Source organism: Xenopus tropicalis, chromosome 1 (genome assembly GCF_000004195.4).
Source record: "Xenopus tropicalis strain Nigerian chromosome 1, UCB_Xtro_10.0, whole genome shotgun sequence".
Classification (NCBI taxonomy): domain Eukaryota; kingdom Metazoa; phylum Chordata; class Amphibia; order Anura; family Pipidae; genus Xenopus; species Xenopus tropicalis.
In genome coordinates, this window is record NC_030677.2 from 151310115 (window position 1) to 151323191 (window position 13077).

At 35.8% G+C, this 13077-nt stretch overlaps 1 protein-coding gene across 1 annotated transcript in view; it reads left to right on the plus strand.

Annotated features, from left to right (window-relative positions):
* The window catches only part of rtn4r (reticulon 4 receptor), a 95704-nt gene extending 83017 nt beyond the window's left edge, over nucleotides 1-12687 (plus strand). Inside the window, exon 2 of the mRNA XM_002932103.5 lies at nucleotides 10746-12687. Coding sequence (XP_002932149.3) covers nucleotides 10746-12184 — 1439 coding nt within the window. The 3' untranslated portion in view covers nucleotides 12185-12687. The remainder of the gene's footprint in view (nucleotides 1-10745) is intronic.
* Nucleotides 12688-13077: the final 390 nt, after the last annotated feature.

The window sequence follows — 13077 nt, forward strand, 5'->3', positions numbered from 1 at the left end:
GTCCGTGCATCATTATCTTCCTGCTGACATTGCTTCCGTGCCAACAGCTACATCTGGTTACCTGGCAATAAAGGACCCAGTGCTATCTTCCCATAATATGTTTCATGATCAGAATATCAGTTCTGCAGAGTCTTTAGCAGCATCACATGTGGGCAATATATTATTATTACAATTGGCCAATATTGCCATCTAGTGGAAATATTAAATACTGTTTAATGATTAATCATGGAAGCTAGGAAATCATACCCTGTATATAATTTTGTAGTACAAAAACAATCCTGTAATGCTAGATTTGTTCACCAAATTCATTCCTGATGGGTTACTCCTGGCAGATCAGAGGTTATAATCCTAACCCTTTACATGACAAGCCTTTGCATCAATTGACAGATGATATTCCTTAAGCTGGCCATACACGTGGCGATCTGTCGATGTTTCGTGCGACCATCTGAAACATCGTCAGATCCGCCACACACCATTCAGGGCTGAATCGGCAGGTAAGGAGGTAGAAACAATAAGATTTCTACCTCCTTCTGCCGATTCAGCGCTGAAGGGAGATTTTGGTCAGGCGCCTTCTATGGCGCCCGATCAAAATTCTCAAACTGGTCCTATCGGCGAGTCGTCCGATATCAGCAGCTTCCTGCGATATCGGTCGACTCGCCGACATACCATACACGCACCGAATATGTTTCGTACGATATTATCGGTGCGTGTATGGCCACCTTTAATCTGAGCAGCACACAATCACTTATATGGGTGCCAGTGTGGTACTGTAGCCCTCACATCTTGAAAAAAAACAGGGAGCTATCCATTGCATTGCTGGGGATTCCCCCCTACTCTAATTCTATGTGGATTATTCACTTATGGATCTATTTCCACTTACACTGCTCAGAGGATTGAAAAGTTGCTTATTATGCTCTCCGGACATTATACTCCTAAAGAACCTGAACATAGAATCGGTATAAGTGCTGCATAACTTGCTGGCTCTCTATAAATGAATAAAGATGGTTGTTGCTTGGGGCATCTTTCTAGAATACAGTTCTTTTAAAGTGGCCATACTTGATAAAAAGCCACACATGGCCTGAAACGTTGCTGTAATGCCCTAAGAAGTGTGCAATAAAGGCATTTTAAATAAGAATGGAACAGCCCCGCTTATAGACTGTTCTTTCTTGCGCAGAACAAATGTGCCAGGCGCAACACTCTCTTGAGCTGCAATGATGCTTGCATTGGGGGAAAAAACAATTGAACATGAAATTGCACTTTGCTCACTGTGCCTGTTGACGTAAATGAGACGCTTTATGTTCTAAAAAGGTGCCAGTCCTTGACAGAGAAAGAAGCTTTTGCAGGGAATGTAATGACAGTCATAACCACAAAAACTACTATTCTTCATTAGACAGGGTGCTAATGGGTTTACACAAAAGGGCAAAGTTTGCTACAGGTCTAGTAGCCCATAGCAACTGACCAATATGTAGCATTTATGCTTTAGCTGATGAAAGCAAACAGGAGTATCTAGACTTGGCCTTTCCTTTTCTTTCATTATCTTGTTTTCTGCTGGCTATGGGTTTTCAAAACTTAAAGGGGTAGTTCATCTTCATAAAGCATATTATATTAAAACATTATGCCACAAATAATACCTCTTTCTAGCTCGTATTTTTTCCTTGTGCTTTGCAACAAAGCAGTAGAAATTAAATTCCTCATGTGTGCATTTTTATTTTCTTATTAGCCTACATGCCCTAAGGTTCTCCCTCTGAGATGAGTGACATGCACTGACACAATGTAAGACCCTCAGCACTTTAGCGCATTAAGCTTGCTGAGCATATCATTTCACATTTCTGTATTATGCCTTTTAGCTTTTAATACAGTGAATCCTTATGTATAGGACTGACATCATATATAGGATTATTTTGTTTGCTGGTAGAACAGTTTGTCCATATAGGGGTCTGCTGTGGGGGAGTAGATGCTTTACCCTAGATATGTCCAACCTTTCCAGTGCTCATAATCATAAAGGCTCATTTAAAAACACATATTGATGCTATTCTCTACTTGCATCAAAAACACTCCTTACACTTTTACTTTGTTGTACACAGCAAATGCCCATTTGTTCATTACAAAGACCATGCAAAAGTGTGCCTATTAACACAAAGGAACCCTACCGCTACAACAGTGAAGTTGTGCAAAAGACTTACAGCTAAAGAATCACATGCGGAACACCAGAAGTGATGCCTTTCCCCAGTGGTGTACCTTCACCTGTCAGAGCCCCCCTGCAAGAAATCTTCGGGAAACCCACACACACTCGACCCCCTCTCCTGACCTTCCCTCTCGCTTATGTTGCATTGTGTGTACAAACATAGAGATTTGCTTCTGAAATTACATGCAGTACTTGCAGTTGTAAAGGAGCCATATGGTGTATAAGCCATAGGCATTTGGAAAGAAGATAATCCAGGTACCTTGGCCAGTGTAAAACTCTCCAGCTACTTCATTGCATTCTAGTCTATGTCTTATACATTGTAATTACTGTAGGAAAGGGGCAGCTATAACCCAAACAACTTGAAATGTAAGTAGTAGTGTGAGTTAAGGCATGCATTAACTACTTGGTACTGAATCCTCTTTGACCATATATACATCTTGTATTTTGTCCAGTGCCACCCCCAAGCACCAACATGCATGTGCAGGAAGTGATGTAGTCCATGTGAATGATAGGAAGTAGCATAATACCCATACACATTGTGTCACTTCCTTCCACACACATGCAGTAGGTCGTTCCACAGCCTACCTGGAACTCCCCCTTCTTCCATCACTGGATTTTGGCAAATATCTGTTGGTGGCAGGGCGACTTTTTCTTTTGTACCATAAGTACTTAATGGTAAATATGGCCCTGCATATATAAAATAATTTAAAGGAAAAGGAAACTTAGTGTGCCAATTTTTTATGTACCCCCTGTTGAATAAAATCGCTTAGTTTCTACCCTGGGCTGGCACTTTTCTTTAAAAAAATGCCCTGTCCTGGAATACTTTCCAGCAAAGCACTGTGCTGCCATCTTTTCTTCTCCCAGGGACATGCTGTGCTGTGTACGAGTGCTGTAAAGTGATTACTACTGAACGTACCCGGAACACCATATGCAATATTAAGCAATTAGAGGTAATTAACAAATGGACACCTCTCGGTTATTTTGAGTTACCTTTTCCTTTAAAACTATGTGGATAAAACATAAATATATATCTGAATAATATTGCAGATGACAGCTGAGCGAGCCAAATGTCCTCAGTGTGACACACAGCACCTGTTTTTTTCAGTGTGATTCATTGTCCAACAGTAAAAAAAAAGAGCTTCCCTCAATGATTTATCCTCTAGGGCGCGTGTCCTAGTAAGAGCAATGCAGCTGACAGAAGCACATGGCTGAATTTATGTTACAAAAATAATAGTACGTATTTAAATTGCTCGCAGAGCCTCCAGATAATTGGTAGTAGTAGGTTTGCGTGCAATGCCATCTATCTTCTGTTGTGTTTCAGGGAATTTGCTTATTACACAGCTAAAAGCTTTAAGATTTTGTTTTCGGTTGCAGAGTTGGAACTTGGCTGTTAATTTAATTTCTTTATTATGATTGCTTCATTTTTACAGTAACTTGAGGGCAACTGCGCTGTAAATTCATATTCATGAAAACCAAATAATCAGCTTTTCTGGTCCATCGTTTATGTTTCATTTTAATGAAATAAATACTCAAGACATAGGTGGTATCAACAAAGAAACACAGCGTGACTAAAAGGATTTAAAACTATGAATAGGGGACTCTGCAATAGGAGCGAACTGAGAAATAGTCCAAGGCAAACTTGAAGAGATACTGTCATGAACTACCCCTCCTGCCGCCACCCAGCACTCCAGGACCTGAGTGCGACTGAGGAGCAGGTATACGCAAATGAGGTGGCTGCCATAGGGGCGCCCTAACTGTAAATCTGGGGCTGGTATTGATAATAATTTTAATACATCTCTTTGTTCTGCCAGGGGGCAAATATTCATAACTATGTTATCCTCATTTATAAATAGTTAGGTGTAGTAAATATTAATGAGCCCCTCAGATAAACCCATTTCTGAACTCTGAACGTTGGGAACCCTGAGGTTCCTGGACTTCTACATTCCTCAACATAAAACCAAGTTTTAAAGTATGCTAGTATCTGTAGTCCAGCAACATCCAGTAACCCAAGGTTAAGGTCAATGACAGACAATGAAATTTACCACCTATTCTACTGTAAGCAAAAAGTAGCATTCAAAAATACATTTTGAACTAGAAGAGAGGAGACTGTTGCATTTAAAATACTTTACATGTAGCAATCTGGTGTAATTGCAAATAAATACAGAAGGATCAATAAAGATCCCCAGCAGCCATTGCCCTAAATTCAACCTGCTTTATCATGTGGTTATGCGGCTATGATACTAACGGTATATCTAGAAAACAGGACAGCTTGTTTGCCAGAAAGGGAATAGAAATAGTCATCCAGTCACTGAATGTCAAATTAGTTACCATCATCTCCATAGTCTCTATTCTTTGCTCTCAGTAATGACTGTGTGTACATAAAGGGCCAGAATCAATTCAATGAGTAAAACTTAATTAGCTTCTAATTCAGATTTCCCCATTGACTTGTACTAGTGAAGTCAACCGCAAGATATGTTTTTATCACTGAACTGAATTTGGCCCTAAATATGATTTATTATCATTATCGTTACCAAGCATTTTAAAGCACCAGCATATTTCTGAGCTCTGTACAATAGCAGAGAAAAACATGATACACACAAATACTGACTGATAAAGGAAGTCACTGATTATTAGAGCTGCCAATCTAAAGGAAGTAAATCTATTTTGGTCTGGTGATGGTGACCCTATAATGTGGCACCCCCATTTTTTGAAGCAAGGCAATAAGAGTGGTCCAAACATTGACTATTACCCATCCTCCATCCAGCCTGTGCTTGAACTGAAGAGAAGCCTTTTCATCAGGAGATAACCACAATGTTTTGGCATCAAGTGGGCTAGAAAATGTTTACTCAGATGGAGAAAGGAGGTCTAGCCCACATGGTAGGGATCAATGGACTGGGGGAAAATTTAATTTGGTAAGGATTAATCAAGAATGAAAGGGCCTTTATGTTTTCTTTTTTTACCAAGGAAGGAAATCAGAATGCATAAATGGACAGAAGGCCAACATTGTAGAGGTTTGTTTCATTTTCAGTGTGTTTTCCAATTTCTGGGCCTCATAATGTTCATTACAGGTTTTATTTCACTCTGTGTGTTGGGTATATTGTGTTCTGTTGCAGCTTATACGCAATGTATTATTGTATTTCACTGTGTTAGATGCACTGTGCCTCCCCAGAGATATTCTTGGGTTTCTTGAGCTCTGTGCTTCTTGTACAACACTTCATCAGCTTTGCTGAGTTTTATTTAATTTTGCTTGAGCTTTGCGGCTCTTATTTACACAGTCCTATTCCTGATTCTAAAAATCATTAGGTTTCATAAACTCTTGATTTGCTTTGTGAGCGTTGCCTTTATTTTGCCTAATTGTATAGCATTGCTGATATTTCTCTTTCTTTGCAAATCAGTAAAGGTTATTATATGCGTTGTGTTTTATCTCAAACACTTTCCTCTCATGTATACCTTATTTATTTATGTAGTGAATGAGATGGAAGCAGACCAGAAACCGCAGAACTAATGCTGCAATTTAACTTTTATTAGACACTACGGGGCCGATTCACTAAAGGTCGTTAATGCTTAACGCATAGGGGCCGGTTCCCTATAGGTCGTTAACGTTTAACGCATAGTTTTATGCATTAAAAAATATTTTTTAATTAAGTACTGATTCATCAAAGTAATTTTGCATGCGTTACTACTCATATTGCATGCGCAAAAATCTCATTATCGCAAAGTGTTATATACATCACATTGCGGTAATTATCTAATAGAAATAATACTAACGCATAATTCACATATTTGAAGCGTTAAAAGCATGAAATATTGCAATAATTAGTGTGAATATTAACACCTACTTGGAGTAGGTGTTACTCAAAAAACATTGCGGTTCGTGAGCATTTGTAAAGACAAGATGGAGTTTGCAGTGGGATTTTTGGTAGATTGTGAAGAAGAGAATCAAGTATGTGATCGTCCAAGAGTGATGTATGCTCAAGTTTTCATATTCAGAATGATAGTTTTCAGAAAGTAACGGTTCCGTGCATAATAGCGTGCGCTAATATTGCATGCTACGAAATAACACATACATATATTGCATGGTTTAAAATATCACTTAAAAATATGTCATCGCAACATAAATATATATAAGTATAAAGATATATATATATTTATATATATTTGCAATCGGTCCGCACTCCCTCTTTTACTCACAGAGTCTTTCTGGGTGCTGCAAATAGTTGTTCCATATGTAAATTTCTCCACGAATCATGCGCACTCCAATTCCAAATATTTGAGGGTATAACATCGTGAACAAGGTCCTAGACCTGGACCGAAACGTTGATGTAACAATTATATATTTATATATATATAAATACAAGTCAATTCTAAATGCAGCTTACTTAGAGAAACTGACGCCTAAAACATTGTATTGATTTGCACTTGAGTAGTGCATTTGCTCCCACTGTACATGTTTTTTCCAAATGTGTCCAGCCAATGCAATATAAAGAAAAAATTGTTTGGGTACACTTTGGAGATTATTAGCCCCAAATCTGATAATTTCACAGAAATGTAATTGCAATTGTTACTCAGCTATAGATATATATACTCAGCCTCTGATATTATCTTTAGTATTGACTCCCTGTCACTTCTTGCTATATACTCCCTAACCAAACAAGATAAGCCCTTTAGAGCTGCAAGTGTTGGACAGTGGCCCCCACAAGCAAGTTATACAGGTAGGTGAAAGCAATGTTTATATTGATAATTGCAAATATTGTGGGTAAATGAAGGTAGCACCTAATCTGAACACAGCTCTCACCCTACTAAATCAACCCCTCTGCAGGAAATTCATGGATGCAGCTTAGTTTCAAATACAAATTGTTTCTTTTAATATTCATGAATATACAGCTTTGCTTTTAAAAAGAAATCGTTCAACATATCTGCAAATTAGCAGCCAATACAAATTCTATTTCTTATCTACTCTGCTTCTAGCTTATTCAACAGGTTCATAAATAGCATTTGATTTTAGCACTTAAACTGCCATTTGATTCATTTATCATGTTTGGTAGATGTTGGCCTTAGTGAGATTAATGAAAGGAAAACATGTTGCAGGAAAAAAGAAGGATTATCTCTGCTGGAATGATAGATTGTGCCTTAATGAGGAGAGACACTGCTGTTCTGGGAGGAATAATGCCTTTTTTGGTTTCACAGAATTGTAAACTGTAGAAAAGCAGACCATATTGGTTTCAACGTGTGGGTAATAGTAATTGTCAAAGGGCAAGCTAGAATATAAGGCATATGGTAAAGAAATAATTGGTAAAATACAGAAGCAGCAGGATTTGCTCCTTAGCAAAACAGCTAATCAATTTCTCAGAAAAGTATATGAGCAAATGTAATACAAAGCAACAATGTGCTGCTGTTAACACTGAGCTAGGGCCGAGCACTGCAACATTTGGTTAGTACCCAAGGCGCATTTATAGTGATGAATGACGCTCAAGACATGGCATTTGAAACAATAGATCAGAAAGTATGTGACAAGCAGAAAGATACCCAATCTTTTTGAAAGGGTATCAACTCAGCAGCACAGTTCCAAAGCCTGCAATGTAAATTCCCTTTTCTATACCGTAGTGCTTCTGCCTGCAGTGGTCTGCACTCTCACACTATTCCAGATGCTCTCAACAAAATTGGTAAACTGAAAAGAAAGTGTGTTGTTTTGCTTATTATATTAGTACACAGACTAAAGATTTCACGCTGTGTTTAAGGCTAATCATGCTGCAAATATTGTCATATAGTCACTAGAGAACTATGCTAGGTCGTGAGTTGTCAACTTGCCATATTCCAGCTGCTTGTGTATGAAAAGCTTGTGTTGTAAGATTTGTTGTTGTGTTAATTTCTGTTGTGTTATGAAACTGGACACATTCTGCCCACAGACTGGCAATGTGTGGATTTTGGAAAATGCCAGAGGGGCTGCTGTAAGATGCATTGGGCTGGTTGGGGCTGTTTGGGACTCTGTGTGCATGAAAGGGTCAGGGTCTATTTTGAATCCCAGTCAGGGCCTAGACACAGTTGTGGGTTGTTCTAGGATATAGCAGAAACAACATTTTTCCATAATTTCCTTTTCTGTATTTTACCATTCAGCTCAAGCTGCTATGTGTTTCAGTGAAACTAATAGATTTGCAAGAGATTGTTTTTCCATATTGTTTACACTTTGCAACATTCTTTGACAGTCTTCTATGACATTTGCACATAGGCTTCTGTCGCAATGGTGTTAATCACATATTAAAGAGGTGAAGGTGTAGCTTAGATGGCAATGGGGAAAAAAATGAGATACTACAAAAAATCTACTTGTAGCGGTTGAGCCTGAATGACCATGTTCCTAGTACCAATGCACCAAGCGCCCTCTTAATGTGAATGAGCAGTCGCACACAGGAGCGCAAAGTATAGAGTAGACTCACTGAGGGCCATCAAAATATACTACCATACACTCAGCATGTCAGTTTTGATGTGGGCACTTTTGCAGATAATTTCCTAACTAGTGCAAAAATATTGTTTTTTAATTGGCTGCCATAGAACTTTGAAACAGCTATAGAAAATGCAGTAATGCCTAAATATTGCATTGTAAGAAAAAACAGAGCAAATTTTACCTGTTTTCGTTGTTGTTGTTTTTTATTTTACTAGGCAAACATTTGATACAGGTATGGGACCTATTATCCAGAATGCTCGAGACCTGGGGTTTTCCAGATAACAGATCTTTCCGTAATTTTACTAATTAAGTTTACTAAAAAATTATTTCAACATTAATTAAACCCAATAAAGATTAATTATATCTTAGTTGAGATCAAGTACAAGGTTCTGTTTTATTGTTACAGAGAAAAGTAAATAATTTTTAAAAATTTTAATTATTTGACTAAAATTGAGTCTATGGGAGATGTAATTTCCATAATTCAGAACTTTCTGGATAACAGATTTCCAGGTAATAGATCCCATATTTATATTAGAAACAATTGCAACCTTTATTCTAGACATCTATCAACAACTATGATCCAGAACTCAGCTTTTTTGTGTATCTCTTCTTTCATCTTTCTCCTGAATCTAAATGTAATCAATTGGTTGGGTTTTTTTGGTGGGGGGGGGGGGTTTATCTTAAAGAGATTCCTTAGTATGTAGCACTGTACATTTACAGTATGTGCTTAGGTCATTTATAGCATTAGTAAATCTTGACCTTAATCCTAAGAGTATATCTTCTGTTTTTTAGGCTTTAAGCTCATGTCAGAAGAAGAAATAAATTGAATGTATAAATTAAAAACAAAGGCAATGCTTAGTTGTAATCATGTTGGATGTTGTTAGAAAACATATTTTTATTATTTAATTAACAAGTTTGGTAAAATAGGTTCTGCATGGCCTGGGACCTTGCCTACACAAAATAAAAACAGCAAAAAGTGTTTAATAAGGTTACATGCCTGGGTGCAGGAGTCAACATGTAACTTCACTCTGCACTCACAGGTCTTTAGTGAAAAGCAAAACATTTATTGAACCGACATGAGTGCGGTGTTACATGTTGTTTTATATATATATATATATATATATATATATATATATTCAGTGTATCCATAGTATTTACAGTATATATATATATATATTCAGTGTATCCATAGTATATACAGTATATATATATTTTTTCAGTGTATCCATAGTATATACAGTATATATATATATATATATATATATATATTCATTCAGTGTATCCATAGTATTTACAGTATATATATATATATTCAGTGTATCCATAGTATATACAGTATATATATATATATATATATATATTCATTCAGTGTATCCATAGTATTTACAGTATATATATATATATATATATATATATTTTCAGTGTATCCATAGTATATACAGTATATATATATATATATATTCAGTGTATCCATAGTATATACAGTATATATATATATATATTCAGTGTATCCATAGTATATACAGTATATATATATATATATATATATATATATTCATTCAGTGTATCCATAGTATTTACAGTATATATATATATATTCAGTGTATCCATAGTATATATAGTATATATATATATATATATTCAGTGTATCCATAGTATATACAGTATATATATATATATATATATTCAGTGTATCCATAGTATTTACAGTATATATATATATATATATATATATATATATTCAGTGTATCCATAGTATATACAGTATATATATATATATATATATATATATATATATATATATATATATATATATATATTCATTCAGTGTATCCATAGTATTTACAGTATATAAATATATATATTCAGTGTATCCATAGTATATACAGTATATATATATATATTCAGTGTATCCATAGTATATACAGTATATATATATATATATTCAGTGTATCCATAGTATGTACAGTATATGCTACTGCATCCCTAATATATACACAAGTTTGGATTCTTTTATTGTGAACAAAATAAATAGAACATGCTGAACCGTGTTAGGGACAAAATATTAGGTACAAATATTTTTTAAGGTTTTAATTGCCTTTTTTTTTCTTTTCTTTTTAGGCACTAAATTGCTGTTCCTTGTGGCTTGCTATATCAGTTTCAAATTTAAAGTGGAGTGTTGTCCAGAAGCATGTTTGTGTTATAATGAGCCGAAGATCACATTCAGTTGTCAGCAGCAAAGACTGACTGCAATTCCATCCTATATTCCAGTTCAAACTCAAAGGATCTTTCTCCACAACAATAAAATAACTTTAATAAGGTCGACCAGCTTCACTTCCTGTCAGAACCTTACCATTTTATGGATTCATTCAAACAATATAAGTCATATTGAATCTGGAGCATTCCATGGATTAAACAAACTGGAAGAGCTTGATATGAGTGACAATTACAACCTTAAAACTATTTCGCCTCTCACCTTTAGAGGACTTGTCCATTTACATACTTTACACCTTAATCGATGTGGTCTGCAAGATCTGCCCCCCGGAATATTCCAAGGCCTTTTCTCCTTGCAGTATTTGTACATCCAAGACAACAACTTGCATTTTTTGCATGACGATACTTTTTTGGATCTGGGAAATCTCACCTTTCTTTTTCTTCATGGAAATAAACTTAATAGATTATCTGAAAATGTTTTTAATGGTCTGACAAACTTAGACAGGTTGTTAGTGCACCAGAACAGACTGGATATGGTCCACCCCAGAACTTTTCATGATCTAAAAAAGGTAACAACTTTATATTTGTTCAACAACAACTTGACAGTGCTTAGGGGAGAAATACTCGCACCTCTGGTATCGCTCCAGTATTTGCGTTTGAATGGAAACCAGTGGATCTGTGACTGCAGAGCCAAATCACTCTGGAGCTGGTTGAAACAATTTAAAGGCTCATCATCGGAGGTGGAATGTTATCTCCCCTCCAATTTCACAGGTGTCGATCTTAAAAAACTTCACAGCAGCGATCTTAATGGATGTGCCAATGTTTCATTGCATCAAATGAGAACGGGTTTCTTTGGGTCCAAGACCAGATCTGGAAAACAGACTGTAGAAGAAGTATGGGGTTCTGATGATCCAACAGAAAACTGTTGTCAGCACATAATTGATAGATCTCCCAGCTCTGGAGTAAATGGGAAGACCGGTCCATCGTCCCACACCAGCAGGCTCTCACCTAACAATCCTATTAAAGACAAAGAAAATATTTCAAAAACTAAAATTGTTGCTGGTTATGACAATAGGAAAAACAGAACCTTTAAGCAGATAAATGACTCCCCCTTTGGAACATTCACAAGTAAGGTAGATGGTTCCATAACCAAAACAAATCAAAACAATATTTTTGACTCGGTTGAACCATCCACAGTCCCAAATAAAAAGAAGCAAACTTGTTTAAAAAAGGTCAAGTCAAAATCCCAATGCCGAACCTATCAACCAGGAACTAACTCTGCATCACTGGCGACTACAAATCTCTGCTTTGTTACTTTGTTTTTGGTCATACCCATACACTTTTAAAATCTATATTTATTTTGATTTTGCATTAAAGTGATTTAAAGAAAGGACAATGGACTGAGAATCACACAATGTTACTGCAGAGGAAAAAAAAATATATGCTTAAAAAAAACCGCTTCACAAAAGGTGATTGGATATTTTTTTATGATTGTGTACTATGAGTTTATAGAGTGAAGAAATATTACTTTATTCCTCATAAATAAGGACACTATGCTGTAAAAAAAAAAAAAAGATATCTAAAATGCTAAACATACGTTTAGCCTTTATTTGTAATTAACAATGACTCAAAATGTACATTGTAAAATGCTGTTTGTCTGCTCTGTTTATGAAAATTCTAATTAACTGTACTTATTTCTGTCATTCAATGTTCCTGGGTAGTATTTGTTGAAGAATGCTATCCATTTACTTACACATGCTCCATGTATAAACATAAAGATATGCATTTTATTTTACCTGTGCTCAAATATAACTTCAGCCAAACAAATAAAAATGTTCTTTTTCCTAAATGTGATTTCATCCTAATGAAAACAAGTTGCATATCATAATGCTAATAATTGTTCTTTATTACTAAAAGAACATTGGATTTATTTGCAAGAAACTACAATTTGGATATAAATCTTGCAGAAACATGCATTATCAAATATATTTAGCTTATACTAAGAGGACTACTAAGGTGTATTAAACAATGCAAATATTTTACTACTACTACTACTACTAATAATAATAATAATAATAATAATAAAAGGGAACCATTTTTTACAGTGTGAATAATAGCTTCTAGGAACATTCTGTGGTTGTGAACATGCAAGTATAGTAGGGAAGATGGTTCTTGTAGCAGAGGGCATAATAGCCTCTAGACTATAGACTGTGACTATTGAACAGAAGGTATAGTAAGT